This window comes from Ursus maritimus, unplaced genomic scaffold (assembly GCF_017311325.1).
Source record: "Ursus maritimus isolate PB19 unplaced genomic scaffold, ASM1731132v1 scaffold_5, whole genome shotgun sequence".
Taxonomy (NCBI): Eukaryota; Metazoa; Chordata; class Mammalia; order Carnivora; family Ursidae; genus Ursus; species Ursus maritimus.
The window spans coordinates 48769172-48791240 of record NW_024426663.1 but is presented as its reverse complement, the minus strand read 5'-3'; the positions used below and the strand labels follow the sequence as shown (position 1 = coordinate 48791240).

The 22069-nt window shown below is 43.3% G+C and overlaps 1 protein-coding gene and 1 pseudogene across 3 annotated transcripts in view; both read left to right on the top strand.

Annotated features, from left to right (window-relative positions):
• Positions 1–22069, top strand: part of SH3RF2 (SH3 domain containing ring finger 2) — a 124623-nt gene that overhangs the window by 48909 nt on the left and 53645 nt on the right. For all 3 annotated transcript variants that reach the window (XM_040622276.1, XM_008691440.2, XM_008691437.2), the window contains exons 3-5: positions 3992–4261; positions 7176–7271; positions 13752–14075. In XM_040622276.1, coding sequence (XP_040478210.1) covers positions 3992–4261; positions 7176–7271; positions 13752–14075 — 690 coding nt within the window. The remainder of the gene's footprint in view (positions 1–3991; positions 4262–7175; positions 7272–13751; positions 14076–22069) is intronic.
• Positions 2655–3679, top strand: LOC103663848 (annotated as a pseudogene).

Genomic DNA, 22069 nt, shown 5'->3' with positions numbered 1-22069 from the left:
ACCAAGAGATTCTGGTCAAAGAGGTCAGGGATGGGGTCCAGGAATCTGCATTTTGGACATCTCCAAGGATTCTGGTACAGGTGAACCACAGACTTTATCTTCAAAAACACTGGCTGAGTGGTTAAGAGCTTGAGCTCCTCAGGATAGACAAACCCCACCTCAAATCCTGAACCCACCACCATCTACCTTCATGAACTTGGGCCACTTTTCTAACGTCTCTGATCCCCAGTTTTCTATCCCAGGTTGTCATGAGATTAAAGAGCTATTGTGGAGTACCTAGCACAATGCCTGGCATGTGGGAAGGAACACTCACTAATATTAGCCATTGATATTATCATTATTATGCAGAGTTAAAGGGGCTTCAGTGGCTTTTTTTCCTTAATTTTTTTCATTCCTCCTTCCTTTTCTTTTACTTTTACAAATCCAAAATAACAGTGCCTTAAGCAAGATGGACGTTTATTTAGGTTCCAGACAAAAGTCCAAAAGTAAAAGTAGTCCAGGAATTATCTGGTAGTTCTGTAACCCAGACTACTTCCTTCCCTCTCTCAGTGTGACCCCCCTCCTCCTCATTGTTCAAGATGGCAGCTAACACTCCAGCAATCGGGGCGCCTGGTGGCTCAGACGGTTAGGCGCCCGCCTTCGGCTCAGGTTGTGATCCTAGGGTCCTGGGATCAAGCCCCGCATTGGGCTCCCTGCTCAGGAGTGGCCTGCCTCTCCCTCTCCTGCTCCTCCTGCTTGTGCATGTGCTCTCACTCTCTGTGTCAGATAAATAAAATCTTTAAAAAAAATAAAAAATAAATAAAATTCCAGCAATCATGTCTGCATTCCACATAGCAAAATGCAGGAAAGAAAAGAGAAAATCAGTCTCTCTCAGAAACAACACATCCTAAAAGTTGCTTGTACCCCATTGGCCAAAACTTAGCTGCCTCGGGGAGTCTGGAAAATGTGACCAGTGTTCCAGGTAGCCATGTACCCCCAAAATGTGATTTATATTACAGTGGAAAATTGGAAGAAGGAGGGGACAACTGTTGTGCCCTGATCTACCTAACCCTAGGAGTCTAACAGACTCAGGTCATTCTTCAGAAATCCCGTGCTTTCATTCTGCTTCTACCTGCTTATTTCTCAGATAAGAAACTTCCTCAAGGGGCGCCTGGGTGGCTCAGTGGTTAAGCGTCTGCCTTCGGCTCAGGGCGTGATCCCGGCGTTATGGGATCGAGCCCCACATCAGGCTCCTCTGCTGGGAGCCTGCTTCTTCCTCTCCCACTCCCCCTGCTTGTGTTCCCTCTCTCGCTGGCTGTCTCTATCTCTGTCGAATAAATAAATAAAATTAAAAAAAAAAAAAGAAACTTCTTCAAGAAGGTAGTTGCATGGTTTGTTGATCCTACTCTGCTTGGCTTATTTTCTTCTTATTTTCTTTCCCTTCTCATTCCCTTGTATTTCTACTATCCAGTTTTTTCCCAATTTTTTAAAAATAATCTGCACACCCAACATAGTGCTCAAACTCATGACTCAGAGATCAAGAGTCAGTTGGTCTACTGACTGAGCCAGCCAGGTGCTCCTCTACTGTCCATAGAAAAGTTAGAAAACATGGCTAAGCATTTACGGAAAGCATTTCTTTAATATTCAAAAATATCAACACTTAGAAATAACCACTCTTAAAACGCTAATATAGCCATCCCAGGTAAAAATATACATATGTATCTACATTGAAAGTCTAGTTTTCATTTATGATGAAAACGTAACTGTTTTTAACGTCTTCTATTATACTTAGTATATGTCATGAGTAATTGTCAATGTTACTCATTCTAGATCAACGTCATCAATTTAATGACCGTAGGGTTTTCCATAATTTATTCAACCAATCCCACTGTAATATCCACAGCACTGTGCTAACCCTCCTAGTACACACGTCTTCACTCACTTGTCCACTCGTTTCCCAAGGATGAGCTGTGTTCATATGGTTTTCTACCTCCTTGGGCCCCCCTTGCTGTGTCCAGGGTCCAGCAGAAAAACACTGCTCTAACATCCCATCAGCAAGGGACTGCTCAGGTCTTGTCTCTACCCCGAACTGCTTGCAATTCCTTTTCAAATGAACATCGCAGACTTGGACAGTTCTCAGAGAACTGAAATACTGCCTGCTTCCATCCCCTTATGAATAGCAAGACTGCCCCCAAGAGAGGGGACTACTTCAGCCCATTGCTGAGGAAAGCACAAAATGCAATACAGTCCCAGGTGACGCTGAAGGGCTAGTAAACGTCAGTTATTAGAACTTGCAGTCTGCCACTCTGACTTCAAGCAAGACCAAAGTGAGGCCCTTTCTGCATGTAGAAACCAGTTTCTATTAGAGAAAAAAAATGCACTTGACTGAAACAATTATTTAGAGAGACAACTAATTTAACAAATGACAGTTCTTTAGCTGGTTTTTTTTAAAGTGATGATTGATTTCTGACTAATTCTTTGTCTCAGTGCTTCCTAATGATCCAAACACTCATGATGTTTACACTTTTTAGAGGAGGCTGAAGACAAATTATGTTGCATCTCCCACAGAGCACTTTCTTTTTTTTTAATTAACTTATTTATTTTATTTTATTTTATTTTATTTTATTTTATTTTATTTTATTTTAGTAATCTCTACACCCAGTGTGGGGCTTGAACTCACAATCCTGAGATCAAGAGTTGCATGCTCCTCCAACTCAGCCAGCCAGGTGCCCCTTGTATAGTACTTTGTATTTTCAGGGACTTGTCACCTCAATTTTCTTCCCATCAACACTGAGGAATAGGTAAAACTGATATCATTAGCCTTTCCTTATTATAGCCATCCTATAAGAGATACCATTTATTGAGCCCATGCTGTGTATCAAGCAATACGCTAAATGCATTATAAATATTTAGGGCACCTGGGTGGCTCAGTTGGTTAAGCATCTGCCTTTGGCTCAGGTCATGATCCCAGGGCCCCAAAAAGAGTCACTGACTCACTGAAGCTCACATAGCTGTGGAGTCAAGTCCAAAATCCTGTTCCCTGCATAGTGATTAAGAACAGGGGCTCTGGCCCCCGCCCCTCTCTGTCTTCTCTGCACCGGCAGCAGCTCTCCTGCCAACAGCCCCTCATCCCCTGAAGATGTACACCGGTGCAAAGTTCATCTCCACCCCCTTCGTGGCCAGGACCACCTCTCCGCTGTTGAGCTGATCACCGTCTGCAGTGGTGCTAAAGCCACCAGAGACACTGACAGATGAGGTGCCTTCTAAGAGCCTCAGCAGCTTGGCAGCCCCACGTCCCCCGACCTCACTTATTCCTCGCCGCAGCTTCTGAACCAGCACCATTTCAAGGGACATCGACACAGCAGCCAAGTTCACTGGGGCTAGGGCTGCCGGAGTAGGGGTGGCTGGCTCTGGGGCTGAAATTGGGACTGTGTTTGGGAGCCTCATCATTGGTTATGCCAGGCATCTCACTCTGAAGCAACAGCTCTTCTCCTACACCATTCTGGGCTTTGCTGTCTTAGAAGCCATAGGGCTCTTTCGCCTGCTGGTGGCCTTTCTCATCTTCGCCACGTGAAGGAGCATCTCCACCTCCCATAGGTCTTTCTCCAGTGTCCCATCTGCCCTGTATGTTCCTTTTCCTCTACATCCCCAGGCAGCCTGGGGAAAGTGGTAGACTCAGGGTTTGACAGAGGGAGAACAAATAAATACTGTATTAATAAGAAAAAAAAAAACAAAGAACAGGGACTCTGAAATCATGTAGCCTGAGTTCAGACCCCATATCTGCCATTTCCCAGCTGTGTCCCCTGAGGCAAGGTACTAGCCCACTCTGTGCCTCAGTTGCCCTACTTAGGAGAGGGGGTAATGAGAAACTCTATCGCAAAGGTTAAAGAAGATGATGCGCATCCAGCACTTTGCACATAGGAAGTGCTCAGTAATCAGTTATTAACGTTATACCTCCTGTCCCCCTCGCCTGTAAGCTAAGGATATATTTCATTGGTCTGTGCCGCTGCAGGTGCCTCGAGCAAAGGCCTTATGCAACTACCGAGGGCAGAATCCCGGTGACCTGAAGTTTAATAAGGGAGACGTCATCCTTCTCCGGAGACAGCTGGATGAGAACTGGTACCAGGGCGAGATCAATGGAGTCAGTGGGATCTTCCCAGCCAGCTCCGTGGAAGTTATCAAGCAGCTACCCCAGCCACCCCCTCTCTGCCGAGCCCTCTACAACTTTGACCTACGAGACAAAGACAAGAGTGAGAACCAGGACTGCCTGACCTTCCTCAAGGTAAGATTCTGGACAGCCATGGGGATCACGAGTGACTGCATAGAGACTGGAAGAACCTGGAATCCTATAATACTTGCTGATTTTAAAAAAATGTATACATATTTTCACGTACATGTTTATATGTATTTACATCTGCACATATATGTACGTGTGTGTATACAATGCAAAACTAAATGGAAGTTGCCAGAGAAATCTAATGAGAGTTTGATGGAAATCCTTAAACCTTTCCTATTGTAATTACACAAATAAGTATTCACTTCATTCATTCATTCATTCATTCATTCATTCATTCATTCTGTAGTCATTCTTGAGCACCTCTTCTTTGCAGGCACTGGGGATGCAGTGTGAACAAGTCACAGTCCCAGCTCTCAGGCAGAGTGGTGGGACAGACAGATAAGTGGACGAAAATTTACAAATACATTTTAAGTGTGCTGGGCAAAATACAGCTCTTACCTCTTTATGTATCTGTAAGGGCATTCTTGCTGACCAAGTTCTGAGCCCCCAACTCGACTCTTTACAACATTCTATTTTATTATAAACATTGTATTCAAAGCCTTCCAAACACACAATAAGATAATTATACCTTTATATATAAATAACCTGTTACAAGATATATTTTCCAAGCACATTAATTACCCTAAGATTTTTTTTGCCTCTTTTTTTTATTGGACAATTCCTCACCATGTGCAAGTAACAACTCTTTTACTAATGTCTAGACTACTTTAATTCTCTGTATTCAGTATTTATTATTCCTTAAACATTCGAATTCTCTCACAGAGGCCGAAGTTGGGGAGATTTTCCCTCTTTGCTACTTATGATAAGTACATCAAATACCAGAAGTGGCTCTGGTACAGTAGCTCAGGAAAGGTCTTTCATTTTGTAAAACATTTTTATTCCACCACTACCAGAAATGAGATTTATTTCAGGGTGCCTCAGACTAGCTAACATCACTGTCCTCCATATTTTGAAATATTGATCATTATTGTCTTGGCACCTCAGGGTGAATCCCTTGAGGGAGGCCATTCTGTGGCCCAAACTGCAAAGTCTGTGCTTCAGTGCTTTAGAGGAAGGGCAGTTTAATCCCACAGATAGGTACTGAGTATTTACTTTGTGCCAGGCATTAAACACTGAGCTCTGGGGACACCACTGGAGTAAGGCAGAGGCAGGAAGCATTTTCTGCATTTTTGCCCCTTTCTGGGAATTCGCAAAATTTGCAAAACCTTACTCCACCAGCCCGTTCATTCACTGAGCCCATCCGTGTGCCAAGCTGCCCACTGGGGATAAAATGGTGAATCGTTGTCCCTTCCTTCACAGAGCTGGCAGCCTAGTGGACGGAACAGACACATGAATGGGAAATTATGAAAAAAGAACCAGAAGAAAGGATTTGGTCCATTCTAGAAGCTATGGAAGGCTGCAACTACATTAGGAAATTTCATGGTCTTCCTAAACTCAGCATGTCCAAATTAAACCCAAGATCTTCCCTCCCAAAAGCTGCTCTTGTCCTAGTGTTTTCTATCTCAGTAGACTGTACAATGTACTCATACATTCACTTATTCATGCATGCAACATTCACTGAGAAATATTTACTGAATGACTACTACATGGGAACCACCGTATTGGGTGCTGGGGACACAGAAATGAACAGAGCAGACAGAGGCCCTGAACACATGGAGTTTATAGTCTGATGGGGTAAACAGGCCTTAAAGAAATTATAACCTATAAATGTGTCATTGTAAATTATGATGGGGTAGAGAAAGCTAAGAAAAGGTATAATGCAGTAATGAACTTAGATTTGGATTCATCTAAATTCCTGAGAGGCATGGATCAGAAGGTCAGGGCGATCAGTGGATGGATATTCAGATTTGGACTGATGAACAGGTATGGAAGTGGAAAGGCATTCCTGATACGGTATACAATGAAAAACCAGTGTGTACTCTATGACTTCTTTTGTATGAAATGTAAGGATAGGCAGAAGGAATGTATACGTATACATAGGCTAGGAGTCAGAACAGTGGTTACCTCTTGCTAGTTGATGGGAAAGGGCACAAAGGAGCCTTGTGGGTGCTGGAAATGTTCTATATCTCTTGATCTGGATGGGGTTTCATGGATATAGTTAGTGTTAGCATTCATCAAGCTTTACATCCAAACTTTATGAACTTTATCATATGTGTGTTTGTTTTCAGGAAAGTTTTTAAGAATCAGTGTATTTATATGTATATATATTTTGTCTTCATAGAGAAGAATCTGGGGGGAAATGTGCTAATGAGGATGTTAACAATGGTTGTATCTATATTGTGGTAGGATTATTTGTTTTACTATATTTTCTAATGTTTCTACAAATCTACATGTAACCTTTTATAATAAGAAAATTTTGAATAAAAGCCACCTTACATTTGATACCTTAAAAATTGAATAGGGGTGCCTGGCTGGCTCAGTCAGTGGAGCACACGACTCTTGATCTCGGGGTGGTGAGCCTGAGCCCCATGTTGGATGGAGAGATCACTTAAAAATTTAAAAAAAAAATTTAAGTTGAATAGGTTCTGAAAGTCTTCAAAATTAGAATATTTATTCTTCCTTTTGCTAAGCTAAAAATCTATCTCCCTATGGCTCCCATATTGATTTCTCCATCAGATTAATATAAACTAAAGCCCAGATTCTGCTGGTGATTGAAAATTAGAAACATTTCCAAATTTTCTGTTGGATTCTACTGGTCCTCCAAATTATTTCTACTCCTCTTGCCGCCTTGGTGACCCAAATGCTACCCTTTACAGAGGAAGATTTTATAAATAAATTATGAAAGAGTTACAGTTCTTGCAACCTATAGCCTCCGTGATTCCACGCTGATCTCCACTGAAAGCTTTCACCACCTGAAAACCAAGAGCAAATGCTGACCTTGACACTTTGTCTCTTTCAGGACGATATCATCACTGTGATCAGCCGAGTGGATGAGAACTGGGCAGAAGGCAAGTTAGGGGATCAAGTAGGCATCTTCCCCATCTTGTTCGTAGAGGTATGTATCAAGTCCACATCAGACGCATGCTCATTCCGAAATACACATGTGCCACAGGGACGCCTAAGAAAAATGCCTTTTTGATAAGAGGCTTATTTCAGAAGTTCACTAAGGTCTCCAAAGAAAAGATGCCAGAAGATAACACCCAGGTCTGGCAAGAGTGTGGGGAAATGGGCTTTTTTATTCTGCTGATGGGAGTGTAAATTGTGCAATTTCTCATGCTCAAACTCAAACAAACCCATATCAATAACATTAAAAACCTCCATCGCCTTTGATTCAGCAATTCTACATCTGAGAGTTTATTGTAAAGAAATATTCAAACAAGTATGCAAAGATATATGTATGGAGTGTTCACCATAGCCTTGTGTGTAATGGTGACAAATCAGAAATAATCTAAATATCTGACAATAAGTATTTTGTTTTTAAAAATTATGATGAAAAATATATACCCATTAAAAATAATATTAAAGGAGAATATTCAGTATCATGGAGTATTTGGTATTACGGAAAGAGGTTTATTATTTCTTGGTTAAAAAAAAAAAGTTTAATGGGTATAGAGTTTCAGATTTAGAAGGTGAGAAAGTCCTGAAATCTGTTTCACAACAATAGGAATATACTCAACACTACTGTATCATATACTTTAAAATAGTTATTAGGATAAATGTATGTCATGTGTTTTTTACCACAATAAATAAATGGAACTGTATGAAACTAGGTTTATAAATATGTGTGTGTATATATAAATGGATAGAGGACTGGAATGTACAAAAATATTAACAGTGTCCAGATAGCGAAATTCTAGATAATTTTCATTTTCTTCTGCAACTTGTTTTATAAATCTTTTGAAATGAGCATATTGATATATTCCTTCTAGGTTTTTTTTTAAGCTACTTTAAAAAGAAAACAAAGGAAGGCCACATGCTAGACTATGTCTACGTACTTCTTAAATATAATACTATAACCTGGAGTTCCTAACCTCTTTACCCTCAAGTCTCACCCTAGCTTGAGGCAGGTCATTACAAATTTAAAAGAGAGTTTCCATTGTTTAACCGCATTAATTGGATGCTTACCAGGCATAAAGCATTAAAAGTGAGCAGTGGGGAGCTACAAATTCAGTAAAAGGCACGCTTTCCACCCTCTAGGAAGGTAGGGTGAAAACAGACAAAGGCATAGTTGGAGATACAGGGACCAATTCTTTCATTCTTAAGAGCCAAAACAGGTTCTGAAGCGAATGATGTGCCCAGGACACTATCCAGCTTGCAAGGTTTTCTCCACCTCTTCCAACTCAATCAGTGTTGAAGGGATGAAAAATGGAAGAGAAGGAAAGAGGATGAGTCCCAAGAGGTTGGTCTTCTTACAATCTCTAGTAAACAACATTCTCATTATCAGTGCTTTTTCTCTTACTGAGGCCCCTTTGAGGCACACATACCCAATTCTCTCTACCTGTTCAAATCTCCCTCAGGTTATAAGGCTCAACTAGAAACTTTCTTCCTCCATAAAATTTCACCACTAGTTGACCACTCTGTTGTCTCTGTCTTCTCTAAACACCAGATGGCTGTGCTGCTTATGCTGCACAGGTTAGACTAACACAGAACAGGTACTGTGTAAAAAAATTAGCTTAACAAGTGAATGAAAAGACAAAATTTAGAAAACAAACCATTCAGTGTGACCCTGTCCTATATATGTATACTCAGTCATCCAACTAATTTTACGTTGCGTACCTGCTAAGTCAGGTCCTAGGCTAAGGTCTGAAGATGCAGACAGGTGTGAGTCCCTACTTTCAGGGATTGTAGAGTCAGACATTAATCAAGTAATTCTAAGTGTAATGAATGATGCAAAGAGTGAAGGAGAGGGAACTAAATGGGGGAGGGACGGAACAATGTGCAACTTCTGTGGGAAGGGGGTCAGCAAATGCCTTTTAAGCCAAGATGAGACAGATGATTAGGAGCTATGTAGGGGAGCATGGAGGGAAGCGTGCTTTAGGGAAAGGAGGTAACATGTGCAAAAGTCCTGTAGAATCCAGAGGACCAAAAGAGTACTAGAGCTGTAGCTTAGAGAGTAAGAGAATGACACGATGCAGCCAGGGAAGTGAGTGGGAGACGGATCACAGAGGGCTTTATAAATCATCCTGTATGAGTCAGGATGAGCTAGGTTTTGCTGTGGTAATAAACAGCCTGCAACTGTCACTGGCTTCACAAAGATAAACTTACTTCTCATCCACATTACATGTTTGGCATAGAACCGTGAGAGGCTCTGCTCACAGAGTCACTCTCGAACCCACACTGAGGCTGGGCCATCTTGTGGTTGCCATCTGGAACAGACGGACTTCCCCAGATTCACGGTGAGGGAGGAGTAAGGAAGAGTGCGTTGTACATCAGTAAATGCCTCAGCTCAGAAGTGACACTTGTCACTCCACTCATTGCCCAATGGCCTGAACCAGTCCCCTAGCCCCACCTGTCTTCAAGGCAGCTGAGAAGCACAGGGGAGTACAAGGACTGTCTAGTAAATACCATGGTCTCCGCCATATCATAAAAAGGTTGGACTTGATCCAGAGGTCAGTAGACACCATCGAAAGATTTTAAGGGACCCAGTAACTCCATCAGACCTGGGTTTATTAAAGACAGCTCCTCTGGCTACAGTGGGAAGAATAATTGGAAAAGGAGAGAGGAAGAAGCAGAAATAGCAGTTAGGAGGCCAGTGCATGCATGGCTCAGTTACAAGATGCCAGTGGGCTGGACCAGGAGGTTGGAAACAAGTTGGCGGATTCAAACACCACTTAGGAGGTGGACCCAGAGGACTTGGAGGTTGACGGAAGTGAGGAGGGCAGGAGTGGTCAAGAATGCATGCCTCACTTCCTGCTTTTTGTGCCTAGGTTAGTGGTAGAGGCATTTGCTGGGTCAAGCAACATTTGCTAAAGAGGAGCAATTAACAGTAATGGGGAGACAGTGCTTAAGTCTCCAAGGACAGAGATCGGCCACAGTTAATACCTAGCTGGATACATAGGAAGTGGTTCAAATTTTGCATTTCAGAGTTTGCACAGTCCCCTGCATTATTTCAAGAAGCTTCTCCATAGCTCTGGGGGGGAAAAGGACCATTGATTTTATTACCCATCTCTGATACCCTTTTTTCCAAAACTTCTACATTTAATGATTATTCATTTGGACACTCTCCCCACCACTTCACCTCTAAAATTAGTGATTACAAGAACCCTCAAGATTATCATCAAACTAGCCATTGCTTCATTTGTTCTCCTAATTGCTAGGAGGGGAAAAAGATAATCAAGTGGTTGCTCTAATCTGGGAACCTGATTTTCAAAAATTACTTGAAATCTAAATTGAGCTTTTTAAAGCAGTACTTAAATTTTGACTTCAGTCATTTCATTAAGACTAGCACTTGCTGAGAACTCTTTAAATAAGTTTTGAATTACCAGTGCCATGCAAAGCAATTGGAAAGAAGAAAAGCTTTCTTGTAAGAGTGACGTGGGTTTTTGTTTTTTTCCTGCACAAACAGGATTTTTCTTGTTAATGTATCGTTTGATTTATTGAATAGCACCTGGATAAAAAGGTGGTAAAACAAATGCTGAGCTCACACCCATTCCTGTCAGGACTTCTCCAATGAGGCCTGCCTGGGTTATGTGAACCTTGCTCAGCCCAATGAACCTCAAGGATATTGTTTCAAATGAGTGGGTACAAATTTAAGAGCTGTGCAATCCTCCCCCAACTGAGCTATTAATCATGTTGGCAGAGCACAGGGCAGAGTCACACAGAGCCCTTTGTCAGTGTTGCTGATGAAAACACTGACGGTGTTGCTCACCTGGGGACAGAACAATTAGGTAGAGGCAAAAAAAAAAAAAAAAAAAATCAACCTATTTCATTATAGCTGTGAATGACCGTAAAGAACTTTACTCATTCAACTCAAAGACTATATATTGTCCTCTTACTGGGTGAACAATGGAGGGATCGGTGCTCTGGGGAACAGAAGACACTGTCCCTAGGCCAGACTGCCGTCAGAGCTTGCCTAGACAATTTCCGGAACTTCCTAGCTCATCTCCCTACTTCTGGGCTGGCACTTCTGTATAACAGCCAGAATGAGCTTTTATGTGTTTCTTCTTATTTGCATACGGTAAAATTTACTCTTTTTGGTGTTCACTTCTATACATTTTGGTAAATGCAGACACCCCCATCAAGATAATAGAATACTTCCAACCCCCCCCCCCATACAACAGCATGATGACTCTTCGTAGTCAGCCCCTTCCCTGACTCCCAGCTGCTGGCAGCAGCTGATCTGGCTTCTGCTCCTATAATGTTCCTTCTCCAGAATGTCCTATCAGTGGAATCCTACAGAATGTAGCCTTGGAGTCTGGCTTCTTTCACTTAGCACAAAGCATTTTGGATTCATCGTGTTGTTAGGTGTCCCTTTTTATCAATGAGCCGTATCCCCTGTGTGAATGTGCCGGAGTATGTTTGTGCACGGCCGAAAGACAATGCAGTCGTTTCCGGTTGTTAGCAACTATGAGTAAAGTACTGTAAACATTTGCATACCGATTTTTGAGTGGGCATAAGCTTTCCCGTCTCTTCAGAAATTACGTAGGAGTGGGATGGCTAGGTCAGAGGCTAAGTATGGGTTTAACTTGGTAAGAAACTGCCAAACTGTGGCATGAGCTTTTAGAAACACAGATCATGTCACTCCTCTACGTAGTCCTGCCAGAGGCTTCCTATTACACTTAGAATAAACCTGAGCCTCCCAGGACCTTTGGAACCCAGCCCCTGCCTGTCTCTGTGGTCTCTTTACTACCTAGCTCCTCACGCTCTCTGTTCCAGCTTCTGTTTCTTTCTTGATTTTTGTCTCAAACAGACTGTTTTTTTCCCTCTTTAGGATCTTCCAGCTTTTATGATCCCTTTGTCTGGAATATTCTTACCCCCATCTTCATATGGCTGGCTCCTTCTTGTCATTGCGTCTTGGTTAAATGTCACCTTCTCAGTGGGATTTCCTTGACGCCCCCCCCCCAAAGTGGGTGCCTCCCCCTGCCACTCTCTATCATGTCAAAGCACTTATTTCTGGGGCGCCTGGGTGGCGCAGTCATTGGGCGTCTGCCTTCGGCTCAGGGCGTGATCCCGGCGTTCTGGGATCGAACCCCACATTGGGCTCCCCCGCTGGGAGCCTGCTTCTTCCTCTCCCACTCCCCCTGCTTGTGTTCCCTCTCTCGCTGGCTGTCTCTCTGTCAAATAAATAAATAAAATCTTAAAAAAAAAATAAAAAGCACTTATTTCTATCTGGTATTTTCTTGTTTTGTGGTCTGTTTACTGGCTGTGCCATTTATAAATCACCTTTCTGGACCACAGCTCTCACATCTTTAAAGTAGACATAATAATGCCACTTCCCCTACCTCAGGATTTTCTTTTTCACAATATGACAAGCTTCTTGAGGTAGGAACTACCTCCTCTTTAAAATTTTCTGTATTGGCTATTTTAATCATTTGCACATTGTCATAAAAAGTTCTTAAATGGGCAAATTCCCTTTTACCTTTATAGTCGAATCTCTACGTTAGACTGAGACATGTGGCTTTGGAGGGCAACTTTGTCAGCGAATTTCAGCCTTCCGAAGGAGCTGCACGCAAAATACAGCACAGTCGGTGGTTGTGCTAGAACTAGAACTAGATTGCAAGAGCTGGTTTTTACATTTGCAGGAATTTTGCTACCTAGTTGTAAACCATTGGTAGATATTTATACCATAGAAATTAGTAAACTCTATAAAACAGGGCTTCCTCTTTCTTTTTCTTTTCTGTCCTCTCCTCTCCTCTTCTCCTGGTTTACCAGCGTATCACAGACTACGTAGTATGGAATAAGAAAGAATGGGGGAGATGAAAGTGTTTAAAGGAAGTAGTAAAAGATGGTCTTAGCAAAAAAGATTCAAAGTTCCGAATGGATTTACATTCTGGTGCAGATGCTTCTCGAACGTATAAACCTGAGCAACTTCGCACACGCACAATTGCACAAGCACTCAGCACCCCTGTGGGATAGGGCAGAGAGCTCGTTGCCCTCAGGTGGCTGCCAGTCCAAGATGGGGGGGGGGGGTGCGTACGGAAGGCAAATGGCTGTAGCGCAGTGTGTGAAGTGCCGTGGTGGGAGAGCACGGGGGCCGCAGCCCACCCAGGGGCATTCAGGAGTGGCTAAAAGAGGAAAAGGGTAGGTGTGCCTGGGAAGACTGGGTGAAGGGAGACTGGTCCCGATCAGGGAAGAGTATCATGGCTTATTTTTCCCCCCTGTGGACTGCAGTAAAGAATAAGAGCCGTCCCTGCTTTGCAGGAGAGTTGTCAGAATGCACTGATACTGCAAAGGAATTGGGACACATTGCTAAAAGATGCAAGTTGACCAAAGATGACGGTAGTGTCTGAACTGGCATCAGACTAAGCTGGGTCGCACTTAGCTGCCCGCACCAGATCAGGAAGACTAACTCCTCCTGGACCTTCTGTGTTTTCAGCCAAACCTCACAGCAAGACACCTCTTAGAGAAGCACAGAGGCCGGCAGTCAGCCCACACAAAGAGCCTGTCCCTGGTGCCCTCAGCCTCCCGAGGCAAAGCAGCCCACACGCCCACGCTGCGAAGGGGCCCTGGGTCCAGGAGGAAGGGGCCTGGCCAGTTCTCCATCACAACAGCCTTGAACACTCTCAACAGGATGGTTCATTCTCCCTCGGGGCGCCAGACGGTGGATATCAGCACTCCGGTGCTCATCAGCTCCAGCAACCCCTCTGTGATCACCCAGCACGTGGAGAAAGCGGATGTTCCTCCCATTTCTATGGGGCAGGTAGGAAACAAACGCTGGGATAAGGGCACCTTGGTATCGGGCAGGTCGTGCACACCATGTCACAAGCAGTACTGGATCTTTCGTACGTGTGGAGCATCGATGATGCAGTAATAGTGACCAATGCCGTGTGTATTATGTGTCAGAGCTGTAGACACATGATCTCATGTTGTCCTTGAAACAGCCACTTGAGTTAGGTAGTATTACTGTTATCCCCATTTTACAGGTGAGAAAACTGAGGCTAAGAGGAGTTAAACAAGTTGCCAGATCCTCATAGATACTTTGCTTTCCCTGCCAAAAGCCATGACATGGTTCCTGTCCCTTAAAGAACTTCCCTCCAAATAATGGCACCCATTTTCCAGAGAGGGTATTGGCATCATGATTAGAGATTCACTTTTCTGTCCTGTGACATCATGTGGAAAGGAAGGAAAAGACAGAAAGGGAAACTGTGTGTTGCTAGGTGTTTCCAGGACTGGCGCCATAATCGGCCGGGCCCGGTGAAAGTGCAGTAAGATAACACGTGCAAAGTGCTTAGCACAATGCGTGGCACATAACGAAACACCCAAAGAGCACTGGCTCTTCATACTGTTATTATTAAGCCTGAACACTGAGTTGCCAACGGAAGGGAGATAAGCCAAGCGGCGACTGTGGCAGTCCAGAAGCAGAAACACTTCTAACAGCATGTGGCTATTTAGGTTGAAGGGTACTTGGAAAGATGAAGGACTGGAGGTATGAGGCAAAGTAATTAAGAACGACGACATGTTGGGGATACTGCTGAAAACACTCTTTGGAACCATGCAGGTGGCAACTTGAAATGACAAACTTCAACTTGCACTGATGTGTTTTTTTGAAGTTGTAAATCCTGTTTTAAAACATGAATCTCTACCTTGGGATTAAAGGACTTAATTGGACTCTAATCCCTTTTTAACAAGACTAGGAGGAGGAGAAAGTCAAGGGTTTCTCAAAGACCCGTGTGCTGCTCTGAAATGAAAACAATCTCCATCTCCAACATTTTATATCTCACCCCGCTGTCTGGATCTCTAAGAGGCTGGCTGCCCGGGTATTTCCGCCCACCACCTGCACGACATACACTCACACACGCACACGCACAAGTACATCTTCCCCTCCACGTGCTCCTTCCTTACATAAAGAACCATAAAGTTCCCTTCCTACACACGCATTCCAAATGCTTTTTTATAAGTACATACCCGCTTTGTGCCCAGAGTTCTCCCTCCACCACGCACACACGCGCGCGCGCGCACACACACACACACACACACACACACAGACACTAAAATGAGGGGCCTAGTGACTTACAATTAAGCCAAAGACTAACTGAATTTTTCTGAAGCCATTTTTTATAGAGAGAGAGAGAGATACAAAGTACAGCCCACACTCAGTAGATATAAGCAAGCTCACTCAGCTCTGAGCTGGTTTCCCAAAAGATTTAGCCAAGAGTCATTTTTCATGTGCCTTTATAATTCTTCTTTCCAGTCATTTACCTCATCCACAGATAGGCTGGACCAGAGTGGAGAATCCTAGTAGGATTTAAAATAAATAGTATTCCCTCCCCCAAAAAAGTTTTAATTAAAAAAAATAAAATAAATAGTATTTCTTCCTAGTTTTCACAGATGGTGAGAATTCCAAAGTAGGGCATTTGCATATCCTGTGGATATGCAGGGAACCTATGCACAGTACTGATAGCCTTTTTCGATTCAGATGGCTGTGGATTATAATTATTTCTACATGTTTGCCCAGGTGTTGTCAAAAACACTCTTAAAAGGCTTCACTTATAAGCTACATGTAAAGAAGGGTAAAAAATTGAGCAAATGACAAGTTCTTTTGCTTCCTTTTTTCTCTAACATCCTTTCAAGCTTCCCTTACCTTCCCTGTCCCACCACCCTGCCCAGTGTCGAGTCCCAAGTAGGCACTCCAAATCAAGGAATCGAGACTTTTGACTTAAACATCTGGGCAGATGGTGGTGACATATACTCAGACAGGGAACACTGGAGGAGGAATAGTTTCCTAGAGAAAGCTCACAGGTCATTGTAACTCTTTCAACCAATAAACATCTGTTGGGTGCTCACAATGTGTTCGTAACCATAGTGAGTACTACCAAAACAACAAGAACAGCAACAATAATCTTGCACACTTACTAATATGATTGATGGATAGAGAAATAGATAGGATGATATCCTCTCATAGCAAAGTCCTCATTTGCTGCTGGTCTCCTAAATCCTGCCGTCTACCCTAAAAGATAGTAAGAGCCTTTGTAGGGGAGGTATTCTCACCACTTTACAGCAAGGTAATTAAGGTCCCCCAAAAAATGGTATGGTCATAGTTCATGTAATTAGTAAGCAGTGAGAGTCTAGATTAACCCTAGAATTGTCTGATTCTCAAACATACAGTCTTGTCACTATAATATGCCATCAACAGAGACGTCATCAGGCGATGCTATTAGGATGTCAGTGTAGTTCATCTTGGATGTCTGTAGCCTCTCTCCTCTCAGACTCTTCACCAGACTCCCTTTAGACTCCCAGGCCCTCCAGCATTGTCTTCCCCACCCACCCCATTCCCCAGTAAAGAATTTGCCCCGAGTCTTTTACACCTAAAGGGTTTCATTTACTATCACTTTGTTCCTTTATGAACTATCAGCTGTGCCCAGCCATTGGGTATGCTGCTGAAGGCACCACAAGTGAGCTCTTGCCGTCTGGGAACTCCCAATCTAGCAGGGACACAAAAAATGAATGACTGACTATAGTGGAGTTCGGGCTTCCGAACATGGGACGAAGGCCTGCTGGCACCCGCATTGACTCTAGCAGTACAGAGACTCAGAGTTTAACCATACAGACCTATAGACTGAGGAGGCTATTCCCTTTCCAAGTTTCCCCAAGCCCCTGGAGGCTATTAGGAAGGTCCCAGTTTGGTGCTGATGCTTGCTAATAATCTGCCTCTAGAAGGAGGAACAAGCAAGGCCTGAGGCCCAGGGCTTGAGGCAAGCTGTTGCCCATCTCTGAACTGAGTAACACTGAATATTTTTACCATACTGTCTGATGGGTTATCTTCCATATGTGGTAAGTTCGGTTTTATGTTCACAGAAATATATGAGAAGAGAGGCCAGAGCAAGGAATTTTGTTTTCCTGTTGTTGTTGTGTCTTCTCACCTGTGGGAAACCACCTGACCCATTTGGCTAGAATGTCAGGAAATGACCTCAAGGATGAACTTCACACTAAGTACAACTGTACTCGAAAACAATTCGGGATTAGACCTGAAGAGGCTGAGTAGGTTCTCTGGGAAACTGTGGTGGAGGAGGGTAAGCAGGAGGATAGGAACCCGTGGAGTTGGCCTTTGGGAGAGTTCTGAAGATGATCTCTAGGTCTGCACTGAGAAGGGATGCCTTAGAAGGAGAAAGCCAACTTCATGGGACACAAGTTAGAAAGAAAAATCCTGCAGCCGGGGAAGTCACAATTGCCAGGCACAGCCTAGAGATTCTGAAATTCACTTGTTCACAATGTGGAGGCTGCTTGCCCCGTTTCTCCCACACTCACAGAGCAATGAGGCGTTCTTGTTTTCTCTAACACCGGGCTTCCTAAGAGGTTCTGGTCCATCAGTATACCCCCCACTTCCTCCCCTCCCCCACACCCCGCTACCTGTCCTTCAACCCCCCTCCTTCGGCCTATCCCTCTTCCTGTACCACAGATCCAGGTTAGTGGAACTGCTGGACAACTAGAAAGCCTGTCACCATTCCAGAGTTTTCTCCTTCCCTCACCTCTTACTTCCAGTTAGTCAGCAAGCTCATTTTGCCACCTGAATAGTTACAATGCCTCTGTCCATTCCATCCCAGTGCCTTTGTTTGGGTCCTTGTCTCTGGCCTAGACCATTGCTTCAGCCTCCTCCCTGGTCTCCCAGAGTTCAGACTCAGTCACCACACCTCACCCCACCCACCCGTTCACCCCCCCCCCATTCTTCCAATCATGGCCTCTATCACAACTTCTTGAAAACCCAAATCCATTTCAGCTTCTTTTCTTGCCCGAAGTGCCAGTCGTTCCCTGCAGACCACTGAAGAAGTCATACCTGCTGTTCATTGAGTGGCCACTAAAAGTCAGAAACCGTAATGATGATTTGCAAACACACTGACTATCCTCACAACTGTTCAGAGTAGGCACTGGTATGACCATTTTACCAAATAGGAAAACCGGGGACAGAAAGATTATGTAACTTGCCTGAAGTCTCAATGTGAGAAACAAGAACTTACCACATATGGAAGATAAGGCTCTAGACCCTCCATGATCTGGCTACAGTCCCCCTTCCAGCACTCCCAGACCCCCAGACCCACTGCACACACACACATCCGCATGAAAACATGTGCATGTGCGTGCATATACACACGAGCGTGCACACACACAAAAGTTGCAGTGATTTACTTGACATTTTTAAGCACAGTATGTATATACTAGGCCACCTCTCTGCTTTTTGTCCTCGTACCCGGCCTAGTGCCTGCATTATTATGCACAATGACAAATGTTTGTTGATTAAAATAAAGGCTGTTTCTCTTGGAATTTATTTTTGGTGCATTCACCTGTCACAATCATATCCACATCCCCAAGGCCCATATTCATACCATTTCTTCAAGGAACTTCTTGCCATTCTCCCAGCAGAATTAATATTTCCCCACTGTGTTCACAGCATATTGTTTATACTCAAGTTAGAACATTCTTCTTTGCCCTATCAATACCACACATATATCTTATCACCATGCTCACCAAGACTGAATATTTCTTAAGGGTGGGGATGGTGTTTTGTTCATTTATGTTACTGCTGACTTTCCCAAACCCCAGTAAAGGCTTCTAATAACACATTTTGCCTCAAGAATTAAAAACAAAGTCAAAAACCTCTGACTTTTTAAAATAATTACCAATCCCTATCCCTTCTTCTGGTTACCCAGAAAACAACAGAGGTAAGACAAAGAGGAAAATGGCAGGTCACAGAAGTCAGGGTGGGCATGCGATTCCCTCCCCCACGCCTCCTCCATCCCATCCCAGGATGACAATGACAAGTCCAGGCATCCTTCCTGGGCTCTGGGGAAGATGAGCCGTCACGGACCTTGGGGAATTCTGAAGTCTGTACGGCTCACTTTCCTTTCAAGCCTATATTTGACTCCTGTATCTGAATAAAGTAACTTTTAGGAGCTTCACCTCTAAGTCCAGATCCTTTCCCTTTCTCTCTTTCATGGGACTTTCTCAGGCTGACTTTATGGTACTCAGGCCTGCCATGAGAGATGGTTTTTACTTAGTGTTAAGATAATTTCTTTCCTGGGGTGCCTGGGTGGCTCAGTCGGTTGAGCATCTGCCTTCGGCTCAGATCATGATCCCAGGGTCCCGGGATCAAGCCCTAGGTCGGGCTTCCTGCTCAGTGGGGAGCCTGCTTCTCCCTCTCCCCCTGCTTGTCCTTTCTCTCTTGCTATCTCTCTCTCTCTCTCAAATAAATAAATAAAATCTTTAAACAAAAAAAGATAATTCCTTTCCTTTAGAAACAGTCTCAGTGCTAATTTATGCTTAAGATTCTAGCTAACCCTCCTTCTAAGGTAATTTACAGAAATAGATTTATCCTATGCTTACAGTCTTATGTTAATATCTCCCAATATAAATTTCCCATCTTTCCAATTTTCACTCCGCAAATCCCTACTCATAAAGAAGTTATCAGAGCACTCTTGAACTGATTCATTGGTCCTAAAGAGTTGTGGCTAGAAAAGTGGGAAGGCTCCATCCAGTGGATACCTGTCTGCTCAAACTACTTTGTTCCATGGCTTCTTTATCTGCCCCGAAGTGCCTTCTGTGGAGCCTAATAGGTGCTTGAAATTTGTTAAATTTTCAAGCGTGTACCCCTGGCTGGAGACAGCCCCTTAAACTGTTCTCATAAATTATCAGTAACGCCTGAGCAGGAGTTCCCTGGTGGACACCTGACAGCAAGAAGGGACATGGTGTAGGACCGCAGCGCCTCTGCCGCCCTCTGCTCCGCCAGATCCCCCTAGGGAAAGAACTATCTCGAGCCACCTAGAGAAGCACTGTTTTGTACAGGAGAAACCCCTCTGGCCTTGGACCCAGACAGCCCTTCCTCATCTCAGTGGTGAGACTTTGGGTGAGTCAGTAGCCACTCTGAGCTTAGGGTTCCATCAGGAACAGGAGTAACCTCTACCTCGAAAGATTGTTGCGAAAATCAGAAGAGGTAAAGTGGATGTCAAGTGCTTGGCTAGGGCTGTGATTATTGTTGTTACTAAATATTTTAGCAGCCAAAATTTCTTAGACGTCAGTTGTCAGATTTCTCTTCGATCACTATACTGTACGTGTTTTTGAACTGTTTTATAATGGAGAATTTTAAACATACGTAAAAGTAGAGAGAAGGGCATAATGAAGCCTTGTCGCGCAATACCGAGTCTCAGTGATTACCCGCTCACGGGCCAGTCTGACTTCAGTTACAGCCCCGCTCATGAACCTGCTCCCCGACTGCGCTATTTTGAAGCCGAGGTCAGAGGTCCTATCACTGCAGCCACACGTATCTCAGGATCTCTTTACAAATTTTAGCCTTTTTTGGTAAGAGTTTGACATCACCGGGATACCATTATCACACCTTAGAAATTGGTCAGTGTTTTTTTTTTGTATTTAAATTCAATTAATTAACATATAATGTATTATTAGTTTCAGAGGTAGAGTTCGTCTGTCTTACATAATACCCAGTGCTCATTACATCACGTGTGGGCAGTGATTTCTTAAACACAATATTTAGCCAGTGTTCAAATGTCCCTATTTGCCTTATAAGTATTTTTTTTTATTTGTTTAAATGGCATCCAAATGTAAACAATTTGCATTGGGTTGATACGTCTCTTCCATTTCTTTTATTCCACAAGTTCCCTCTCTCTCCCTGTTTTGTCCTTAGCCATGCGCGTGTCAAAGACGCCCGGTAGTTTGTCTTGTTGGATTTTTGCATTCTGGGTGTTGCCAACTGCGTCTTCACAGCAGTGTTTAACACCTTCCTCTCTCCTCTGTGCTTTCCGTAAACTCAAGGCTTAATCAACTTGAGCCTTTGACTTTGGCAAGAATACCTTAGAGAAAGTGCTAAGTCCTTTTTTTTTTTTTTTTTTTTTTTGGTTTTTGTCTTGTTTTGTTTAAGTGCACAATTCATTGGCTTTTAATAATATATTCATTGAGTTGTGCATCCATTACCATAATTTAAAACATTTTCATTATTCCAAAAAGAAACCCCATACCTCTTAGCCATCAACCCCTAGTCCCCCATTTCCCTCCACCCCCCAACTCAGCCCTAGGCAATACTCATTTGCTTTCTGTCTCTGTAGGGTTGCCTGGTCTGCTCATTTTCTATAAGCGGCATCACACAGTATTTGGTCCTTTGTGGCTAGCTCCTTTCACTTGGCATTATGTTTCAAAGCTCCTCTGTTCTAGCAGGTGTCAATAGTTAGTTCCTTTCTATGGTTGATAACATTCCATTGTGTAGAATATTGTGTGGATATACCCCATTTTGTTTATCCATTCATCAGTTGATGGACATCTGAGTTTTTTTCACTTTTTAGTATTACAGTTTAGTGTTATAAGCTGTGAACATTTGTGTACAGGTTTTTGTGTGGGCACATGTGTTCATATGGTTATATAACTCGGAGTGGAATTACTACATCATATGGTAACTTTATGTCTGTTTGAGGAACTGCCAACTATTTTCCCAAGTGATTGCACCATTTTACATTCGCACCAACAGTTTATGAGGGTTCCAATTTCTCCACATCTTCACCAACACTTGTTTTATTATCTGGCTTTTTTATTATAGCCATCTTAATGGGTATGAAGTGGAATCCATTGTGGTTTTGATTTGCATTTCCTTGATGGCTAAGCATCTGTTCATGTGTTTATTGGATATGCATATTCTTTAGAGAACTGTCTATTCATATTCTTTGCTATATCTTTTAATTGGGTCTTTTATCTTATTAC